Source organism: Pundamilia nyererei, unplaced genomic scaffold (genome assembly GCF_000239375.1).
Source record: "Pundamilia nyererei isolate P.nyererei 1_Seehausen unplaced genomic scaffold, PunNye1.0 scaffold00017, whole genome shotgun sequence".
Classification (NCBI taxonomy): Eukaryota; Metazoa; Chordata; class Actinopteri; order Cichliformes; family Cichlidae; genus Pundamilia; species Pundamilia nyererei.
Window position 1 is genome coordinate 4374102 of NW_005187418.1, and position 22678 is coordinate 4396779.

The 22678-nt window shown below is 41.9% G+C and overlaps 1 protein-coding gene across 1 annotated transcript; it reads left to right on the top strand.

Annotated features, from left to right (window-relative positions):
• The first annotated feature begins 3394 nt into the window (after window positions 1-3394).
• hs3st3b1b (heparan sulfate (glucosamine) 3-O-sulfotransferase 3B1b) lies at window positions 3395-22133 on the top strand. The gene is made up of 2 exons (XM_005725904.1): window positions 3395-4253; window positions 19078-22133. The coding sequence occupies exons 1-2, from the start codon at window positions 3673-3675 to the stop codon at window positions 19694-19696; spliced, it is 1200 nt and encodes a 399-aa protein (XP_005725961.1). The 5' UTR covers window positions 3395-3672; the 3' UTR covers window positions 19697-22133.
• Window positions 22134-22678: the final 545 nt, after the last annotated feature.

Sequence of the window (22678 nt, forward strand, 5' to 3'; positions counted from 1 at the left end):
GTATGCTCACTTTCAGAACAAATCGCCATCCCTCCAATGAGCTCCATTTAGCAGACCACCTCTGCACCTGTCAGTCAGCATGTGCTCCCCTTCCGCCTTTTACCCCTAGTTTTGGTATTTGGTTACATTTCCATCACCGCAGTCGGTGAAACAAGTGCCCCCTTCCTCTCGCTGCCATCCTCCTGCCATAAAAGGGGGCTGTAGGATTTAGCCGTGGCCGAGAGACCTGAAACGGCTCGACATCCTCGTAAAGCGCCTGACCGGATACAGAGTTTCATATCAGAGGGCTGAAGGAGAGCGATTGAGCCAGCTGCTACAGTTGGGGTGGGGTGAGGGGGCACACAACCTGTGTGGAGATTGAATGTCTTTACCAAACCTCACGGCTCAAAGTGATGGCCTGTTGTGGTTTACACGTGTTCATATAGAGATCGAGTGGTGAACCTCGCCTTGTACCATCAGGCAAGATAGTTGAAGTCTTACTGCTTTTTGTGTTATTATGTCCAGCCGTTGCTCCGAGTATAGAACAGTTTTTGAGTTTCTCTTCAGATTTAAGGTAAAAGGAAAAGAAAAATGTTTTGTTTAAATCATAGTAATTACCACTGAAAATCTAGGGAAAGTTCATTCTCAGGAGGAAATGTATAGAAGCTATTTAAAATTGCAGAAAATTAAAATAAACCTACTAGCTAGATTTTAAAAGAACTTTATTGGTTTCTCAGCAAAATTATATATGTGCCCGACTCTTTTTTTTTTTTTTCATTCCTGTGTGTCACCTTAAATATAATTTCAAATATTTGATTGTATCCAATAATGTAAGTTCTGTAGGGTTTAATTGCTGTAGCTTTAATGGAGGGTGGTTTTAAGCAGACTTTATTGTGGTAAAACTTACAGTAGACATAAAAAAAAGAAAAGACTGTTCAAAGCAGGAGAATTAAGATGTCTAAAGCGAAGCTAGAGCAGCTCTTTAAGTATTTGATTTCCAAGGACACCACAAGCTTCTGTTAGTAATAATACTTTACATAAAAGCTGACTCCTATATTACATAATAGAGTACATAAAAGCTGACTCCTATGTTACCGGGCATTTTAAACTTTAGATTTATCACATTTACTCAAATGTAGAATGAAGAAAAACTTCAAAAAGGCTGTGTCTATTATTATTTTATAAGTCAACAATATTTTATGAGTACTCTTCTCCCTTATTTCACTCCTCTCCATGCATAAAAACATGGAGGTCTCTCTTCTTCCCCATTGCTGATATCAGCCATTAAATCATTCATGTGATTTGCCAGTTCAGCGCGAGTGGGAGCTTTCATGCCAGAGTCAACAAAGTGAAGAGCGAAATATGCATCTGTAAACAGGGGAGACTCCCTGAGCAGCAATCTGCAGTCCAGCCCGGTGCAGAAAGCTTTCATATCCAGACTGAGACTCGGATCAGAGGAGGAGGGAAACGCTGTACAACAGCTCGGATTCCAGGACGCTTCATACTCTTCAAGCGCAGAAATCTCAGGATGAAGGATGACCTCTGGCCTCTTTTCAAAGGTTGGTTGTTGCAAAACAGAATCCAAATAGCTGCATTAATCCTAAAGAAATATTTAGAGTGAAACTATACATCCAGCGCAGTAAAACTACATCCAAAAAGTCCCCGCAGGAATATGCTATTAGAGTAAAAAGTGACTCTGATGCCAAGGGGAGAAAATATTCAGTAGGCTACGATAAACTCGCCGTGGAGCATCAACACAAGCAACAGGTCCTTTTACTGCAATGCCATATTTTTTTCCACCAGGAAAATTACTCATATTTATATATTTAAAAAAATAGATCTGCTCTTAGAAATGCTCTGTTTGTGCGTCACGTTGCGGGCTCGGGATGATTATATTATCTTCTGTTCTTATTACAATTCAGGCCGTTGTTGCGACGTTACTTTGACTCTTGCAGTCAAAACTTTAGGGGGGGAAATGAATCGTGCTTGTTCGTGTGTAATAACACGCATGAAAAAGAAGGCTGCACAAATCATTAAAAAAAGACCCACAATAGTTTATCAGTGGGTTGGCTGTTTCATAAAAGGGGCTAAAATACCGCGAGGTTTAAATCATCGATCTGTTTTGAGTCATCTCCAATCGAAAAGCACTCGGTGTCCCTGTTCTCCTCTCTTTTTCTCTAAAATGAAAATTTAATGCATGTTTCCGATACTCGATGCGTTTTATTTTCTGAGTTTGCTGAGCTTTGGAAGTTCTCAGATAAAAAACAAAATCATAATAAAAAAATAAATAAATAAAATAAAAAGCATGCCTTGGTTTGGAAGATGGCTGAACTATGACCAAAAAACCTCTCCAAACAAACTATATTTTAAAAGTTTGCCTACATTAATGCGAGGGATACTTTTTTTCAAGAATAAATTAATAAAGACACCTTTATGGCACACTTTCTTTAAAAGTAAAATAAATAAATAAACACACGAAAAAAGATTAATAAATGCAGATTAAAATCGTGATTTTCTGCTTCTCAAGCTTTTGTCAGAAGCAGGATATTAGAATAACAAAGCCCGGGAGAGCACTGCCGCCATCATGTTGGATTATCGAAGTATTGTTTCCTGCTTTGCATCGTTAATTAACGTGCTGAGTACTGAAAAAACTGCAAAACTAAGTTGGAGAACTAAGCAAAGTTATTGTAATGCGCGAAAAAAATCCAATTAAGACACACGTTTAAGGCTAACTATTATTATTATTATTATTATTATTATTATTATTATTGTTGTTGTTGTTGTTGTTATTACTTAGTATGTCATTGTTAATAGGTTCTATTGCTCTTTATGGGGGGGGGGGGGATTGAAATTTTTGATAATATGTACAAAATATCAACTAAATAATGAAGTAACGCTTTCTGTTTCCAGTTCTAACCGCCAGCACTGTGTCCTCCTCATTTCTTCGCATTCACTCACAGTCTGTGTCATTCAAATTATGTGGTTTGTGAACTGAGATTATTTTTGCACTGTTTATGTAGCCTATAGACATTTTTCACCACCATTTTTTCATATTTCTGACAACATTAGCTTTGGAATTCGTAGTTGAAAAAAAAAACAATTTGAAAAAAAAAGGGGGAAAAAACTGTGTGAACGATGAGTGAAACATTTAAAACTTCAGCTAATTGAACTCTTTGCCCGGTGTGAAAGTTTTCCAAACTCTCAGCAGAGTCCCGCACACACGCCTCATTTCCATACCCAGGATCCCACGGCCGGACTCGCCCATGCTCCCACCTGATTGGCCCGCTTGTATCAACATAAGCCTTGCATATTTATCTCCCTCGCGGCTATTGGCCGTTGCCGCCGTCATTCTCGCGCGCGTCTCTGTATAAGGTCTCGCGCTCACCCAGGAGCTCGCGCAAACCTGAGATGAGGCTCACGCGGGGCTGTGCTGCGCCTGTCGCAACTCAACACTTTCCCCAAATTTAAGCACCCTTGTGATTATCGTTTCCTCCATGCCTTCTCATTCCTGGATGCATCGATCCCTCCGCTTTTATTTAGGCTAGTTTATTTGTTTGTTTTATTTGTAGGGTTTATTTATTTTTAGTTTTTTTTCATGAGCATGTGCTTAATTTTGCAAGGATTGCAAAGGTGCCACCGGGAGTGAGTTAGGCAATATGCGCCGCTGGGATATGGTTTTCAACCGAAAGGCTTATGGAATATAGCCTGATTTTCCACAACCTGTATGCCTTCTGGTCCAGCCCCGTGAAGAAGAAACTAATACTGCTCAGCATCATGTTTTTAATCTGGGTATACATGCTGTACTCATGCGTGGGCTACTGTTCCACCATGCCAAGTTTGGTCGTGGAGAGTTACCGGGGCAAGGAGACTGGTTCTGCGGTGGGCAAGAGGACAGAGAGCAGCAGGACGGACCTGGTGTCCAGACTGCTGGCCAAACCGCAGCCCTGGGAGGATATAGAGAGTGACTATGAGGAGCCGTCCATCAGGACCGCTGCGTCCAGAGACCTGCTCAATAACGAGCTGGACTCTGACAGAGCCGAAGACTGGGACGAGATGCACGGGGAGCACCAAAGAGCCCCGGAGCCCAGCGCCATGTCCAGCTTCTCCAACGGCTCCGGGAGCAAGAAGCTGCCGCAGGCGATCATCATCGGGGTGAAGAAAGGAGGGACCCGGGCTCTGCTGGAGTTTCTCCGGGTCCATCCTGACATCAGAGCCGTGGGAGCGGAGCCTCACTTCTTCGACCGCAACTATGACAACGGGCTGGAGTGGTACAGGTAAAACTAATCACCGGGCGTTTGTTTATCTGGATGCAGGGCGAATACACTTTTCCGGGGGAAGAAACTGTACGAAAGAATTTGCAATGCAGAGCAGAACAGCGATGCTGAATTTATTTAGTAAGCCAGACAAACAAGGATCGGAAAGGCTGTAGATTTTCTTTAAAGTGCGTCAGATTTAGAGGTTGCACACAATTTTTGTAAGCTTGTTCATTTTTCAATCCAACAACATTTAAGTCATTTTTCTTTTTTAAACACAGCTTAATCTATTTACTCATAAATTGATTTATATGTCACTCATTTGGAGCCCATCAAAGCACACCAAATTCTAACAATTATCCAGCAGGTTTTGAGTTTATTTCACAACTTAAACCTTTAAATAAACACACGGGTTGTTACCTCCGCTTTGTTCTGTATGTTTACGTCCTTTTGGATGTCGGCAGCACAGATTAGGCATTTTTAATTAACTGTTAATTTTGAGGATTAATGGCTTGCTTTTTTTTTTTCTTCCATCGCGTGCGTAATTTTGTTTTGAAAGAATCGAAGAATTGAAAGCGCATTATGTAGCCTGATAGAGATTACGGTGAGATTGGCGTGTTTCTGCGATGTGCAGTGATCTCTGTTGGACACAGTGCAATATTGCACCTCCACGGGGATGCGTACTCAGGCTTGTATGTCAGATTCAAACCTACTTTTCCAGTTTCTTTGATTGAGTCGCGTTATTTTACGACCAAGGAGAGGTTTTAATTAAATTATTTCTCATTTATTACGTTTGTTCGGGGTACAGTTAGGTCCTGACCGACCTTTCTCCTTCGCTTATAGTGAGCAAATACGGACAAATTTCATACTACTCAGCTACAACGCCTTGTGAAAAGAGTCTTGAAGCGCAATTCAAGAAAATCTGACCAACATCACTGTGTTAAGACCCAGTTAAGAAAAAGGCAAAAAATCAGTTGATTTGTTAGATCAGGTTTGGAAAATTAAAAAAATCTCAATATTATTACATGTTTGTCCCGTGGAATATTTTACCTAGTAGTGTTTGTTGCTCTGAAAGGGGTTGAACTATTGTTATGTCAATGGGCTTAATGCAAGTAAATGGCACGTAAAAGACAATGAAAGGATTCTTTATAGAACAAAAGCCATTTAACATCTTCAGAGGTCCAGTCTGAGATTATCCTGGTCACTTACATGTTAATATAAGGAGCTGAGGGACTATTGAGCTTAATGACCATACTTGGCAGGTCACAGCACAGACAGACTTAAAAATATATTCTAATACTAGTTTTACACATATTTTGTTTCGTTTTAGTTATATTTTACTTATCTTATTTTTATCAGTGCTCAGGTATTTTTTAAAGCTATTTTTAAAATGCAGGTAAAGTTCCAGCTGTTCATTTACCAATGGTCAACTGATTTTATTGATTTATTATCATTTACTAATTGATAAAATGACACCTACAGATGCAATGTTATTGTTTACGTTATAATCACGCTTTCAAAAACATTTACCCAATGTGGTTAATTACCATCTTTATTTATTTATTTTTTTAAGTTTAAGTTTTGTATGAATATAAAAAAAAGCAAAGTTCATCAAAAGATTTTACACTTTAAATTATGATCACGTCTTTGTGATTTGTTTTTCATGTGCTCGCTTTGATACAATCATTGATTTATTGCAGCCAGATTAACTGGTTTGGGAAGGCGGTTATTTAACTGACTTCCAGCGACTGCATGCCCAACTTTTCTTGTATGGGGAAATGTGGAAAAGTACAGTCAGCTTTTAGACTATGAAATTCAATACTTTTTCAAAACCATGTAAAGAAATCAGGACTCAAGGTTTTGTGATAGAATTTTATTATTTGTTGATTATTTTACATTGGAAACACAAGCTATTCGACAGCACTGGAGCAGTGTACACTCCACATTATTTTTTGTGATAAAGGCGTTTTATGCTTTGGAGGCACATCTAAACAGCGCTTATGTTAAACAAAAATCCATGAACTTTTTGTTCAAGTTCATTCAGATTGGTAACAGCAAAACCTGTTATGAAATACTTCTATTAAAGAACTGCAGTGAGGAGTGAACATTACAGTGAAACAGCTGGTGTAAGCAGTCCCTGTAGTGAAAAAAAGGGTTTCTTTTTCGAGGGTGAGGATGGACAGAGAAGGGAAATTATACTTAATTCATTGCTGATCCCCCTCACTGTCCCATTAGAATAAAATACTGGAGACAATTTGGCAATTTGGGAGGGGAATACTGACATTTTCCAGACAGAAGCAAAATTGTGTGGCATTGAAATATTTTCTGTGGGAATGTGATCAGAGATCATGGTCATTTATGGAGACAGTTATGTGTGTGTGTTTGTGTCTGAGTTGTGTAACGTACCTCTCATTGTTTGTTGATTTGCACAATCTCCCTGTCATGCACCATTGTAACTAGCTTGCACCATCCTCGCCTCCCCCAATGGGCACGCATTTAGCGTTGGAATTCCACCAAGTAAATGCAGCCGCAGAGAGAGATAGAGAGAGCAGAAAAGACTCGGGGAGGCAGCGGGAAGAGAAGTTTCAAAATGAAAGGAGGTGGAGATAACAAGTCCTTTTGTGGATTTCTGATGTTCTTTGACAGTTTTTAGTTGTGCCAAAGACAAACACATGATTCATGCTTTTGACCGAGGGGTCCTTGTATCAGGAGGTACACATTTTCGCAGTGAGGTCATGCATGAACTAGCCCCGACGAACACACACGCACACACACACACACACAGAAAGAGTGACTCAGAATTAAGCAGGCCACTGTGACTGAATGTGAAGAAGAACATTGGTTCTTTATTTTCTATTTGCACCTGTTCCCTGGAGTAGTGTAAGCGAAACCGGTGTGATCTGATAATAATTTTAAAAACATGTATGCTTCTCTATAGCACACACATTAATGGCATAATTGCAGGAAGGTCATTCATAAAATAACAAACTAATAGCTCCCAAAGAATAAGCACAGGGAAAACAGTGCAAGTGCTTTTTTTAAATTAACCACTTTCATTTTTGTGTGATTTTTCACAGACTGGTGTAGAACAAAGATAATTAGCAAGCAAACGTTTGTAACTGTGTTTCACTTGATGGAATAAAACAATCAGAGAGAAGTGACAGGAACGCTCATAAAAAGTTGGAGTGGTTTGGCTTTTTTGAGAGTTTATAGAAGTTTGTATTGAAGTTTTTAAGAAACTGCGAATAGCTTAAATCAGTTTTTTCCCCCAGTTTGTATGATCTTGTATGTCACCTTGAAACATGCTTTAACTCATGCACATTAGCTGAAGGCCTCTCTCCTTCCACACCGACTTTGTTTTCTTCAACTTGCAGTATTTTATTTATTCCTAACTCTTGTTGACTACAGTCCTCATCCCGCCCTGTCAGTCTGTGGTGCATATTGCTCTCTTCATATCCCATTTAGCCGTATTTGCTATGAAGGGGCTTTGATATGTAATTACTGTGCTGTGGTTTTGCTGTCGTGTCGCGGGCTCTGGTCTTAGCTCACTGTCAGGCCCAGGCACTGTTGACGCTGTCGCTCCTCCCTCGGAGTGGCTTTAGCATTAAACGAGAAGCTGTACACATATCGGGCAGGGTGCAGTAACATAGTTTACGGCCATATGGTGGTATGTGTCATAGGTTTTCATATTGTGGTGTTAACTTGTGCTATTACTAAGCTCGTTTTAATTAGAACCTATCAGAGGCTGTCAGCTGTTTGTTCTCCGCATGAGAATTTTTAAAAAGGTTTGCTTCTGGTTGTGAGTTTAAAGAAGTGGTGTGTCGAAGTAAAGTAATATAACAGTTGGATCGCACACTTCATGTGATTTGCAATCAAAGGTGATTCCAGTTCTGTAGAGATTGTTCTGTCTGAATGGGTGCCTTCCCTGAGCAGGATGTCTCGCTGGTCAACCTTTGTATCAAGTCTGTGATAAAACACCGTGGAGGTAAACGGACTTAAAAAGCAGTGTCAGTAAAAGCTACTTACAGCACCACAAAAGGACAAGTGGAGCATTGTTGAAAAGGGAACTTCCTTTAAAAAAAATGAAAAGAAACCAAGTTCCTCTATCAGACTTAGGATGCTTGCGGAAGTCTGCACTGTTTGAAAGCCGTTATTTATCTCTACCCCCACTGCTAGTTCTTGAGGTGGAGTCAGACTGCATCTCTTGACCATGTCAGAGACGGTTCTGGATGGGTGCACGTTCTTTATCTGCTCGCCACAGGGGAGCTCCTATTTCCATGTAGGTGACCCATCCACTTTCTGTTGCCACTGACCTCACCCTCCTTTCTTCCTCTGAATGGCCAAAAGGGCCACCTGGTTCTATAGAGCATCATTTGACCAACAAAACATCGAGTGCTAATGTTTGCATACACGGGATGTTTTAAGGAAAGTCAGTGGGTACGTGGAAGTGTTGTTCATTCAATACATACAGCGTTATTGTAATAGGCTCAGCTGTGAAACCACAAATAATCTTCAGTTGATGTCACAGAAGACTGAAACTGTCAGACATCATACACAAATGTCTCCATGGCCTGACCCCTCTGGGATAGCCAGTATTGATTGGTCAGGCTTGATTGGAGGTAATGTGTAGAGGTGGGTTAAGAGCCTTTGACTGAGGTCAGACCCACGTCTGCTTGCTGACAGGGTCTGTGTGTTGACCATCTGCAGAGCTACAGAAAGCTGCTGGAAGCTACAAGCCCCACAGGGGATCTTACAACGCTTCATAAACAATCGCACGACAGCAGAAAACCTACTGAGTTATGTACAGGAAGACTTAAAAAACAACTTTATTTTTAAACTGTGTTTGATACAAATCAAGTACTGAAAGTTTAAGCGGCTCTCATTCAGATGGAGCTGCAGTAAAGACAATGCCAGATTCATGATTAGATACTTTGGCCCTCTGATTGTTTCCTGATTCCTGGAACTCCACAGTTCCTCTGGGAATGAGCGCCCGGCCAGCCAACCGTACAGCTGACAGCAGGTTCACATCCTCTGCTCAAATCCTCAATAGCAGTGGCCAACGTGAAAACAAGCAGTTTGACACTGTGCCTCCGTGTTTGCTAAACTTCCACCTTCAGTTCCCATATGGGTGGATTATTCGTCAGTGGCACCCTGTTTCTCATCGGTGCCTCCCAGTTCTTCCCCCAAACATCATCCTCAAATCTCTTCCTTCTTTTCCAGTTTTCCAGCTGCGCACTTGTGTTGCTGATGTGCAAAAATGGTGTCACATGTCATACTTGGTTTTTACATTTCTGGGTGGGGCTCACTGCAGGCCTCGATGACCAGCCGTGACCCACTACCAGAGAAGGCTTTGGTCAGTGTAGAGGGGCGAGGGAAGCCCTCTCCTCTTTGCCTAAGCTGGCGTAGCCCGGTCAAGAATACAGAGTGACCTTGGGGGAGGTGGAGAAGCAGGGAAAAAAGGCAGCTTTTATCCCCAAATTACAACCGGTTAATAGTGAAAGGGGAGACCTGTGGAGAAGGGAGTGGCAGCGCTGTGCCGTGGTGGTTTGCATCCCCCATCCTTCTCCTGTTGGTGTGAAGAGAACACTAGCCACACCAGTGAAGACAATATAGCTGCAACAGACAGCAACCTCCTGCTGAATCAGAGGATAAAAGAGGAGGCTGACAGGAAGTTGCTGTCAACATTTGACTCAAATGGATGATGCAAAGAATAAGAAGACAAAGTCATTCAAACAAACACAAATAAACCCACACAAACACATTTTTAAAAGACACATTTTGTGGCATTGGGGTTTTTTTTGCAGTTCTGTATAAAAGGAAGGTTGGATTGGGGGCTATGTTGGAGTGACTTAAGCATTGCAGTGCATGTAGTAACATCTGTGTAAGTCAGGACTGGCGCTGCTTTGTTAGATGTCAAACTCCTCTGGTTACACAATGCCAGCGTGCTATGCAAAATCACACACCGGGGCGGCATTACACTGGCTTGCGTCAGTGTAAATAAACAATGGCATCATAAAAAGAGGCTTGAATGGCATTGAGGTAAAATCTCCCTGTTTATAATGCCAAAGTAATTCAAGCCCACCAACAATAAAATGCAAAGAATTCAAATGAAGTGGTCTTGGAGCAAGGAGAAAGGAAGCTTATGATGGAGAAAGCGGTATACAAACCCTCCCTCTGTGCTATGTGTGAATTAGACCCTTTTTAACGAGGTGATAATTTGGATGTTGTTTTACATGTCAGAACAGAACCAGACATCCTCCCTCCAGAGTTACTGGTCAGTCATTGCTGCTAAATAAACACTTTCTGGCACATTAAAAAGGTTCCCCTGGAGGCTGCTGGAGACAGACACCCGTATACCATTTTGTTAATTATTTACTGTTACTCTTCTAAAGGTAGGTTAATCAGGTGAGTCTTATGTCCTTTCCAAAGGAAAGGAAAAGTAATTTAGGAGTGGGAGGAACGGAAAAAAACTGATGACAGTAGACCTTTACAGCTTCACTTGTCCCAGGTATTAAGTCCCAGAGGTAGCCATTAGGGTGTTGGAGAGCGAGCCTGCCTGTGGGAGAAAGGAGGACACGCTTTCTCTCTTACACTCACACACACACACACACACACACACACACACACACACACACACACACACACACACACACACACACATACAACACACACAGAAAGAGAACGCAAGGAAGGTCTCCCGAGGTTTCCATTAGCCTGGCAGTAAAAGAGCAGAGCTCATTAGAAACCTCGAGCTGTCTCCCTCCACCTTGGCTGCTCGACACTAGTCACTCTCTCCATTTAGATGTACTCCCAGTGCTGTTGGGCTCTCGTAAGAGCTGTAAGAACACTTCAGCTCACCTCTAAGACAACCTGGCCAAACTCTACTCAATGCCAATTATTTTTCCACCACGTGCAGTTTTTCTCTTCCTTGTTTAACTGATCTAAAGCTGAAAACTGCACTCAGTTACTTTAGAAGCAAAAACTACTTATATTAATATTACTGTAGCGGTTATGTGCTAATTTAACACCAAAACACCCCAACAGGAAGCCAGACATTAAGATCTTAGTGAAGTTTATTTATGAAAGGTGGACAAAATTTTATTTGCTGAAAAAAAGATGAAAAGCCTGATGATTTCTATCTTTGTGTGAAGAGTGCCATCGAAATAAGACTAAAGATAGTTTCCAAATCGGAAAATTTAGAGCATTCTGTGTTTTGGCATGTCTGTTAAATTATGGATGTGCGCTGGCATTTGGAAGCCAGAAATACATCAAAGTGAGCCTATCACGAATGTGTTTAATCGCAACATTCTTTTTTTTCCTCCTAAATACTGCAAAATTATTAATTGCATTGCTATTTTTAGACCCTGGCAGCACTGGAAGCACTTGCAGAATTCAGGAAGGTGACTTGACATGTAACATGTTTATTTACTAAAACCACGGTATTTCTCCAACCCTAGCAAAGCATAACACATAACCACCAGTTGGAATCTGGATGGAAACCCTGCTCTTCTGTGTACTGAGAGCTCTGTTTGCCCACCTCCTTAGCAAAAAATGCCTCTGAATGGAATTTATAGCAAACAATGCAGCAAAACATAACTTAGTTCTATAAAGCTGAAGACAGAGTTATTGCTTGGAGATGTTATTGTATATTTATATAAAAAAATCTATGCTTCAGAACAAGGAAAAGAGAGAGATTAAAGGATAAAAACTGCTTCTGCCACTGTTTCCATCTCGGAAAGGAGTAGGTTAATTGTCATGCTATCCCTACTCAGTATAGCTAATTATATGTTTGCTTGGGAGGCAGGCTGTCTTTAGGAATTTGTAAACCATTAACCTGCAGCAACAGCTGCAGTGTGAGTAATAGAAGCAAAATGATAGAGCCCAAACACACGCAGAGATGGTTTTGGGCTTGGTGAGTGACATACAGTAGAGAGGAAATCCCCTCTTTCTTGCACACACACTTTGTAGTTCACCTGTCTTCAAAAAGGTGTGCAGGCAGTTACGGATGACAGCCAATTCAAACAGGATGCAAAGTAGCTTGCTCGCTCCCTCTGTCTCTCTGTGTGTGACTGAGTGTGCGCCTAGGGAGTGGGGGTGGTGGCATGTAAGTTCTTCTTGAGTCTGTTTCATCTTTTATTCATCTCTGCTGTAGCTAGATCAAGGAGTCATGTGCCTCTTGGTGCATGTCAAGCGTCAGGAAAGCAGTCAGAATGGCTGATTCTGACTGCACACCCACACATCAACACCCAGATATGCTTAGACACACACAGAGTAGGCAAACACTTGCTCCTATACACAAACCGAGTCTTCACCTGCAGCTCCCCGTTGTTGTTTGCCCCGTTGTTTTTTCTTTTACGGTTCACTGGTTTATTTCATCCCAGCTGTCATCCAGTCGCACCCTGATACTGATGGAGTGGTGGAATGCGTGGCTAGCTCCGGGGTAACACCTTCAGCAAACACCCCAAGCAAACACATTAATTAAAGAGGATTACTAGTGCTAAACAAATTTTGGCTAGTATCACAAAGTGGAGGCTTTCACAGCGTGTCCGTCTGATGGCTGACGCACACGCAGCGAGTAGCTTGATCGCTGTGGTGGTGTCAGGTGAATCATCTTGTATCACATGTCAAACAAAGTGATGAGATGTAGTCTTAAGTGATGCTTAGATGATGGGATCTTTCACTTCTTTAAGGTTGGCCAATTAAAGCTTTTTACTTTTTTTCTTCTTGGCCGATGCTTTTAAAAGCCCGAAGGAGGAAAAATAGGACAGCACTTGCGAAGAGTTGCACATTCAAAACGGGAGGAGTTACTGCTACTTTCTTCTCCCCGCCATGCCTTTCACCAACTCCTCTGTTTTATTTATGCCACATGGTGGGCTCCCTCGCTTCGCTGCAGGGTTATTAACACTCAGTAATTCTAGGCAGCCGCCTATGGCCACAGGCCGGTGTGGTTCCAGGCCTGAATAATCCCTGCGGCTCCACACATTCCAGTGTTGTTTTCCGAAGGTGCCAGATAGCAACAAATGCACTTGAAAACAGATTTTCCGAATAGGAAAACTTATAGTTAGTTTTAAAATTGAATAATTTGTGCTTGTCACGCCTCTGCAGCGCTACCCATCATAAGGTAACCACGACAGCATCAGAGAAGAATGTCTCAACCTCACTTAAGTATTTTCAGGACATTACAGAGGGGGGTAAACATGAAGCCCATGGCATTATATGTGGTGGTTTGTTCTCTATTTATTTATTCTGCTTTACTTGTGTCTGATGTTGCCTCCAAAACCAGGCTGGGTATGAGCCCAAACGAGTGTGCATGGTCTGCAAACCGCAAGGCCTGACTCCCCTTCTTTCCCACTTTCTGTCTTTCCCTCTCTTGTCGATTCACATTGTCTCTGTCATTCACGCTCCCACTCCTACACACTGTTTTACACACACATTCCTTCTGTAAGAGGCGCTAAAATGAAGAGGAAAAAAAAAAAAGCTCCACATCAGTGAAGTGCAACTCCCTGACTTCAGCTTAAAATGATGGATGGACGGGTTGCGACGGTTGGGTTAACTGTTTTGTTTACTTGGAGGGTCAGGATATTCCCAGGCTGCTTTGACATAGCGCAATGTCTTGATGGAGTTCAGGGCCTAGGAGTTACATTTATCAACCAAATCAGGACTTCAAGCCCAGAATTTCTGTGTCAAAGTGTCACAGAGCTCTGACCAGTTTGTCCTCTGCAATCTGTGCTGCTCTGAGAAAGATTAAAATGCTAGCGAATAATTACACCCTGACCCTTTAGACCCGGCTGTGGAATCTTTGGCTATTTCCTTTTTGTCCGTCCTTCCGTTCTTGATAAGACCTTGTTAGCAGAAATGCTGTGATAAATGTTCTAGGTATGACCTTGAGTCAAGACCATGGGTACTATTGTTGGTGAGACGGTGGGACTTTCTAAACAGAATCGCTTTTTAGTAGAGGAACAGAGATAGGGGTGGGAAGTGGTCTGCAGTAACTCCATTAATACTGACAGGCACTCTTGACAGCAGCATTCCCAGCAATTCGGAGGAGGAATTTTGCTTTCAAGCAGCACTCCTCCTTTTAGCTGCAAGATATGCCCCATCCCATGCAGGGTCCTGCTCTCAAGGTCTGAGTGTGTGATACTAGGCTAGCCTGCATTATTAATCCCTTTAGCAGACAGAAGATTTGGAGGGGCTTCCACTCAGCCACCTTCTCTTTACAGTGAAACCATTATGCACTGAAGCCAGGCTGTTAATTTGAGGCTGTAGCATGACTTTGGTGTGTGTGAAATGTACATGCACATATGGAGACTTACTCAATAGTATGGCCAAAGGAATGTATAGTTTTTGGGGTTCCCAAAGATATGTCACCATCAAACTGTAAGATAAAGATGCACACAGACACCTTTCAGCCTATACTCCTGCAAGATCTCATCTTTAAGCAGGGGTGTCTGGCTCTTCTCAGCCAGGAAATGAGCTGTCAAAAAGCTCTAAGTGACCACATACTAACACCTGGACTCCTCTTCGAGTGCTTGAAAGAGAGACCAGATGAAGCTTCTGCGACTCCATTCAGAGCACTCCTCCCTCTCTGCATTGGAGTGGCCATAAACCATCTTCTTTATTCTTTTAATTTACAGCCAAAGCCATGCTCTGTGGTAAATATAATGTCAGACTCCAGGCACGGTGGAGCGTATTTCAAAATGTCTGGCTTCTGTAAATGCTACTTAAATGCTACTTTGAAAATATTCTGTGAACCAGCAGAGCCGTGCATGCTTGCCTCCCTCAGTAGCATCTGTAGTGCGCATGTCGTGTAAACATGTTGCTTACTGCTGTTTCATAGCATGCAGGCTACTATGAACAAAACCCTCATCCATGAATTCTTTCATATGCGTTCGTGATGCACATGAAATGTCCTGCATTTCCAAATCAGGCTCAAATTCTTGTTGTCTCCAGGGTTGAAAAGATGGAAATAGGAACACTTTGGACTGTGAACGAACAAATGGCTTTCGAGATCCTTATCATCAAGTAAGGAATAAAGATGTGTCTTTGTATTTCCTGAAAATGCTTGTACGTTCAGCGCATTGGTTCATGAGAGGGTCTCGGAAGGAGGCCCTTGGAAAAGAAAGGGAGCCTTTCAGTACCTCTTCCCTCATTTCCTCCCTCTCCTGCTTTATACTCGTGAAGTGTCACTTTGCTATCGGACTTCAAGGCCTGATTGCCAAGGGTCGAGTGAACCTTCTTAGATCACTGGAAAAGAGACCGGAGTGAATGTAAAGAAAACTCAGCACAAAGTTAAGTGCTTGATTCCTCTGAAGTGCCCGATTTGTTTGATTTTCTTACACTAGTGTATGCTGACAGGTTAATTGAGCCTGTACATAAACATGCTTAGAGCACTGTACAGTGTATACTGTTGTATACTGTTGTTGTGGGTGTTGTTACCTCCCATGGGACGGTAATACTCACTCCAGGGTATTCAAGCCATAGAAATCAGAGTGCATTAGCTTTAAATGCCCACGCGAGTAAAGCCACACCCTCCCTTTTTATGGTCGATACAGAATGCCCTCCAATTTGTCTGTATTCAAATAAACAAACCCTAATTTGAGATTCAAATGCTTTCAACATCCAGACATGTGAGATAATTGAAAACCTTTTGTATCAAATATAAAATCGACAGACGCACGCCAAATAGCTTTTTTCCTTTTGTCTATGAGCAAACCAGTCATTTTGTCAGGGATGCTGTGACACAGACAGCTCAGTGGCAGCCCGTTATCATTGAATCAAATGTGACAGGAGGGAGGCAGAAACATCAGATCGAAATAACCCTCATTCTGAGCTCCGATGGGATGAGGGCTCTTTAAAGCGCAGGCCAAAGGGCCGCTCCGCTGGCCCTTCTTTGATGCTGTCATGTGACAGCGGCTTCTGCTTTCTGTCTTATCACTGTTTTTAGCTTACCTGTCAACTTGGAATTATTCTTAATGGAAAACGATGTCCACACACACACACACACACACACACACACACACACACACACACACACACACACACACACACACACACACACACACACACATAAGTATATATATGTATATAACAATTTCAAAAGTGCCACCAAGCACAGAATTCTTTGTGATATACTATATGAGGTCCAATAAGTTATTTGGAGTGTTATTGTTTCCTATAAAAGAAAAGAGTTGCTTTTATCTAAAGGGGACAGGGTGATGTTTGCAGGGCAATTTTGGCACACGTTTCACTTAAGAGCTCTCCAAACAGCTTCTCTTGAGGCTGAGAAGGATGGCGAAGTGCTCCACTCAGGCCCCAGTAAGCACCCACCCTCCACTTTCTTCCCCCCTCTCTACCCTGCCCCCATCCCCGCCCCTGTGCCCTGACCACTGCCCTGCTCACCCCTCCGCTCAGGGACAAAGGCTCACTTTCAAAGAAAAGGAGGAAAAAAGAGGAGCCTGGTGTCACAGAATTGCCTGTTTGCTGACGGAATCTTTAAAAGCAGCACCTCATAAATCAAAAGAGAGCATAATAGGCATTGTTTTTCCAAGAGCTACTTGTCCCACTTAAATTCCCCTCCTTTTCTCTCTTTTCTCCTTTCCTGCCTTTTACCCCCGGCTTCTTTGGCAGAGAGAGTGGGCAAAGTCTGAGGTGGAGATTTTTTATTAGGGGGGCCCTCTTCTTGTGGATTTGGCGCCTTTTAGGGGTTTCCTCGCCACTTTCTGACCATCCCCTAGTTTTATGCTCCTTCAACCCCCAACACTTGATTTTTTTTAGGATTCCCTGAGCTTGGATCAGCATAATCTATCACTATGCACATTGTAACTCAGGCCTCCTCCCTATCTCCATGCCACATTGTCGTGTTGAAATCGGATTAGCTCGGGAGCCATTTGCCTCTTCTGTTTGGCTCTGAACTCTTTTTGTATGTTAGCACAAGGAATGACAAAAAGCTTGCAGGCAGTATCACCATTGTGCATCGAGAGAATGAAGAATGGCATGCAGTTTGACTCAAGCATGTTTGGTTTATACTCCTTGAGGAGATTCAAGAGGTGCTTTTCAAAAACGTAGCGTGTGTTCATGTGCTGTTTGCATTTATACATCCAGAAATGGCTTGCTGGCGTGCACGTTCTGATTTCAACAGGCTATTAATGTTTGGAAATAAGCTCACTTTTCCCTCTCGTTTGCTCCGTTCACTCGACTGATGTGTCAGTAATCAAGATGATATCATCATAATTAGATCACAAGCACTGCATTAAGATTACACAAATGCCAACAACATTTCCATGAGACATTTTAGTGATTACCCAACATTACCCTGGGTATTTTTTTCCCCCTCCCCACTTTTCAACCTCGTGCGCACTGATATGTGCATTGACGACAGAGAGCTGATGTTACATGAATTAACCACGAGCTAAATGGACATGAACTAGATTCCAGCCTTTAGAGTATATTCCTGAGGAGCAGATGGAGGTCTGGGAACGAATCAAGCATTACAAATATCTAAATGTACAGAATGTCTTCAGCCTTTGTCACCTGTAAACATATTGTGTAGGATTACAAAGTGTTTGAATGGGATCTGCTACCATAGTACTGTCTACACAATGGGCTATTAGTGTTCTGGCCTTAACAACAAAGGCGAGCTTCAGGCTACAACAGCCTAACAGGAACCTTATCTGTGAGAGTGTTTTCCCTGATAGATCAATGCCCTCAGTTATCTCTCCCTTCCTTTGAATGATTTCAACTGCTTTTTCTTCATTCTTTGTTGGGATGTTTTATGTCTTGAATTTCAGCCCATTTTGTGTGTGTGTAACAGTCCTTTGAATCCTCTCCATGCAGCAAAAAACAGAAACATATTTGATCTCATGTACATTACACAGGCTACTTTTTCTCCCGGTCTGGGGGCCAAACAGGGAAAAGCGATCCACATCCCAATGTCAGTCAAACCGCTCTTATCGCCTCCACCATAATCTAGACTCTGAGTTTGGCCACTAGTTCTGAAATCCGATGCGGAGAGAGCGGAGTGCGTTCACTTTTCCTTCAAAACCAGTTGTTCCCATGTACCTCTTGATTATATGTCTGCATGTAACATATATGTTTAAAGCCCATTTGCCAGTTTTCGCACAAAACCAAAGCCATTCTTGTCAAAAAAAACCCTTTCTGAAACAAACATCGTCATCTTTCTGTGGTGCTGCATTTACTGGGGGTCCAGTAGGGTGGTAGAGAACCGTGGCCATCTATACCTGAATCAGCAAGGCAAATTTTTTGTGCCTGTTTGCTCCATTGGGCATATCAAGAGATTTTGATTAAATGTGACCACTTTGAAACATATCCAGCAGTGAGGTTTGGGGAAAAGCAACGCAGGGAAGACACATCAGATAATGGAATCTGCACATGCTGTGAGTTAATTTGGAAAGAAAATACACTGTAAGGCTCATCAGAATTATTCACAATGAAATGAAATGAAATCTTGCCCCTTCTAGGTGATCTGGGTGTTGCATTTGTCTTCTCAACCATGCAAGTCTGTGCAAGGCTTAGAAAACCTAATATGGTTAACGAGAGGATTGGTCACATTTAGAAATTCCTCTAGTTGTTTGATTCTGGAGTAAATAAAGGTTTTCTGTTTTTTCTCAGAAGTGAGATATCTCATGAGTGAGTGAGCTTGTTGATGTTGGAGAGCTGCCTGCACTAATAGGTTTTCAAGCCCTATAATAAGGCTTTACAGGCTTAGTGAGTCATTGATTGCAGAGCACAGTACACTCCATCAACTTGATTACATTATGCAAGAACTTACTGCATCTTACCCTTCTCCTAACCTTCTTTTTGGGCCTGCTTTCTTTTTTCTCTGCAGGGAGCTGATGCCCAAGACCCTGGAGGGCCAAATCACAATGGAGAAAACTCCCAGCTACTTTGTGACCAGGGAAGCTCCTGCCCGAATCTCCGCCATGTCCCGGAACACCAAGCTGATCGTCGTAGTAAGGGATCCTGTCACTAGAGCTATCTCCGACTACACACAGACACTGTCTAAGAAGCCTGACATTCCCTCGTTTGAGAGCCTCACCTTTAAAAACAGGACTACAGGGCTCATTGACACGTCATGGAGCGCCATCCAGATTGGCATCTACGCCAAGCACCTGGACAACTGGCTGCAGTACTTCCCCATGGAGCAGATCCTGTTTGTGAGCGGCGAGCGTTTAATCAGCGACCCAGCTGGAGAGCTGGGCCGTGTGCAAGACTTTCTCGGGCTCAAGAGGATCATCACAGACAAACATTTTTATTTCAACCAGACCAAGGGATTCCCATGCCTGAAGAAAGCAGAAGGCAGCAGCAAGCCCCACTGCCTTGGAAAAACCAAAGGGCGAACCCATCCAAACATTGACCCTGAGGTGGTGCAGAGACTACGAGACTTCTACAGGCCCTTCAACATGAAGTTCTACCAGATGACAGGACATAACTTTGGCTGGGATTGATGTGAAAATGACTTTTTATTTTTATTATTTTTTGAGAAGTTGTCTTTTTTCTTCTGTAATTCAAAGGCAAGATGTGGAGATATTGTTATATATATGTAAAATGTACAGAAAATCTATTTTATAATAATTTATTTTTATTTCTAAGCAATTAATTCACTAAGCTGCCTAACCATATTTGTACATAACATCTGACCCACGTGTTGTTTTTAACATTCCGCGTTTTTATTTTGAATTCTCATGCTCCTCCCTTGTGGTCCTGTAAACTCAGTGGATTTACTGGTGCTTCATAATGCAGATAATCAGCGAAGATTGAAGCAGAAACTAGGGCGGAAAGTGTAGAGGCACCATATTACGGGTACAGAGTGCTCACAGAGAAGTGGAGATTCTTCATGTATACTTACATCACACACTTTACCTTCATCCTCTTCATACCCTTTCTGAAAGCGATTCTTTTTTTAAGGTGTTTCACATCCTTCTAGGTTTTTCATGGTGCAATTTTCCTGCTCTGTCATTGACCCTAAGCAGCACATCTCTTGTCCCATTCCACTCAATAACAGGTAGATCAATAGACCTAATTGATACTCATCGTGTCACTCATGCTTAAAGTATACAGCTGCCCTTTCATTCTCAGTGCTCCTGCTGCCTGCTCTAATGAATGGCCCATCCGTCAAATGTTAAATCCTATCCCGGACCACATAAGGGCCCATGTTAACGTTATGCTAATCAAGTAAAGGTAACTGGCAGATCGATCGAGCCTCTGCTCTCTAGCTCCGCATTTGAAGTAGTGTTGGCTGGTAGCCAGGCTTTTGCCCTATCTACTCAGTTCAAAGGTCACACAAAGTCTCAATCAAATTTCCTTGAGAGGCATTTGATTTGTTGAGGAAAAGAGGAGTTGGTGCACAGCGGGTCACAGGGACAGCGCGTCCTATTTTCTTTTCTTCTTCTTTGCGTGAGGTAGCAGAGGCATATCTGCCAGAAATCGAGCATAAAGACAGAAAAGATGACAGAGAGACGACGGCAAGGTTTCGCCTCACTGAAATGGCACTTCTTCAAACAGAAGTCCACCAGGCCCCATCTTAGATCCCAGACTAAACAGATCAAAGGAACAGCAAAGGTTTTTGTGAAGCACTCATAGCACAGCAAGAATTGCCTCAGGCAGGGTTTCGGTGTCTAACCTCTTGTGTCATCAGAAAACCTCATGTGCCATCATCCATGGCCGTTATACTTTATGCCTTATTCACTCTTCTCAAGTCTCATCTCTTCAATCTTAACACTCGTTGCCAAAAAAAACTTCATGTCGATATCATGTTTCACACGGCTTAGTCGCGATCTGCTTTTGTCCCCGGCATTGCTTCTTAGTTTTTGTCTTTCTACTTGAATTCTTGATATGCAAGAGTGAGAAAATGTGTGGTGATCATCTTTGAAGTGATGTCTTTGCAGCGGATGGTGCACCATCATAAGGGCACGGGGCTGCTTTCACGCTATGCTACGCTACGCTGTGCTATACTAAGCTATGCATGCTCGGTGTGGCATCAGTTATGAAAATGCAGGCATGATGGAAATGAATTATTAGCGCCCAGAGAAGGGTTTTAATGCGTTTATGCAGAGCTCAGACTGAATGTAGACAACCTATCCACACAAGAAAACTCATTCAAGTCAGACTGCCATTTAGTGAAAAGTCAAATCTGATTGTCCTTATTAAAATAAGAAAATGTTGTGCCTCTTCAACTGTTGGATCCAACACAGTTAGCCTGCTTGCGTTAAAACAGGCAACCACTTATTCTGCTATTTCTCTTATTTTCCATTTGAAACCAGCTACCTGGTTTCACCGCAAACCAATGGTTGCTAGCAGGGGTGATTGAGGCTTGCTTTTATTCTGCCTGAGCGATGGTACTCCTAGTGAGAACGTGTTTGAAGAAAGCCTTCATCGCCTCTTCTCTCCTTAGTGCAATGTTTGATTATTAAAAGCATTTATGGTGACCTCTTTCAGCAAGCTGTCACGTTGTTGAAGAAAAGTCGGACATTTTCCTGTAAGCTGATGGGAGTACTGCATTTGACTTCTGTTCATTTTTACTGAGGGGATATCTGAAAAAAAAGAAACAAGAAAAAAATAAAATAAAACCCTTGCATCCATGGGTTTACTCCCATGTTGCTGCATCTGTTATGGTTGAGTTTTATTCAGCCTGTTTTCAGATCTAAAAATGTTAGAAATGTTTGTCTTATCCACATATTATATGTATTTAGTCTAGCAGATCTGTATGTACAAAAATGAAAAAGACATGTAAATCAAGTATTTTGTGGTATGTACATCAAAGGAATTAATTTTACACAATGCAAGAGCAACATGGAGCAGATGTTTCTAGATGATTAAATACTGAACATTCATAATATTTCTTTGTATGAAGAAATAAATTAAAAAAAAATATATTTTACCACATCTTCTGGTGCTTGACTTGTATCCTTGATTCTATTCAAGGACTACACCATCTGCATAAAGTACTCTCATGAATACTGCATATTCTATTACATACTACATCTTTTCCATCAAGTGGTTTTATCTGTGTATATAGTTTTAAATAGAGTAATTCACCAAGCTATGTTATTTGTTTAGTATTTTCAGTGGCATGAGGTCAGACAAGACAAGCAAAGTGGAAAAGAAATGAGGAAAACAGCATCAAAAAAGGCATAGTAGGTACACAAAAACTGATTTTATGGTTAAATGTCCTTTTAAAGTTTAACTGCCTTATTTTTACAGTTTCTTTTTCACGAGTCAGAACATATCATGACTGGCTGAAGCTAAGTATATGGCTTAGCTAGCTACACTTGTGAAAACTCAAAGTCAACTTTGTTGTCAGTTCTGTAATATGTAACTTACACAGGATTGTAATGTCGTTTCCATGTGCAACTAGAACGAATAAAAAAATAAGAAAACAGAGCACTGCAAGAATATGAGGTATAGCTATAAGAGATCAACACATGAAT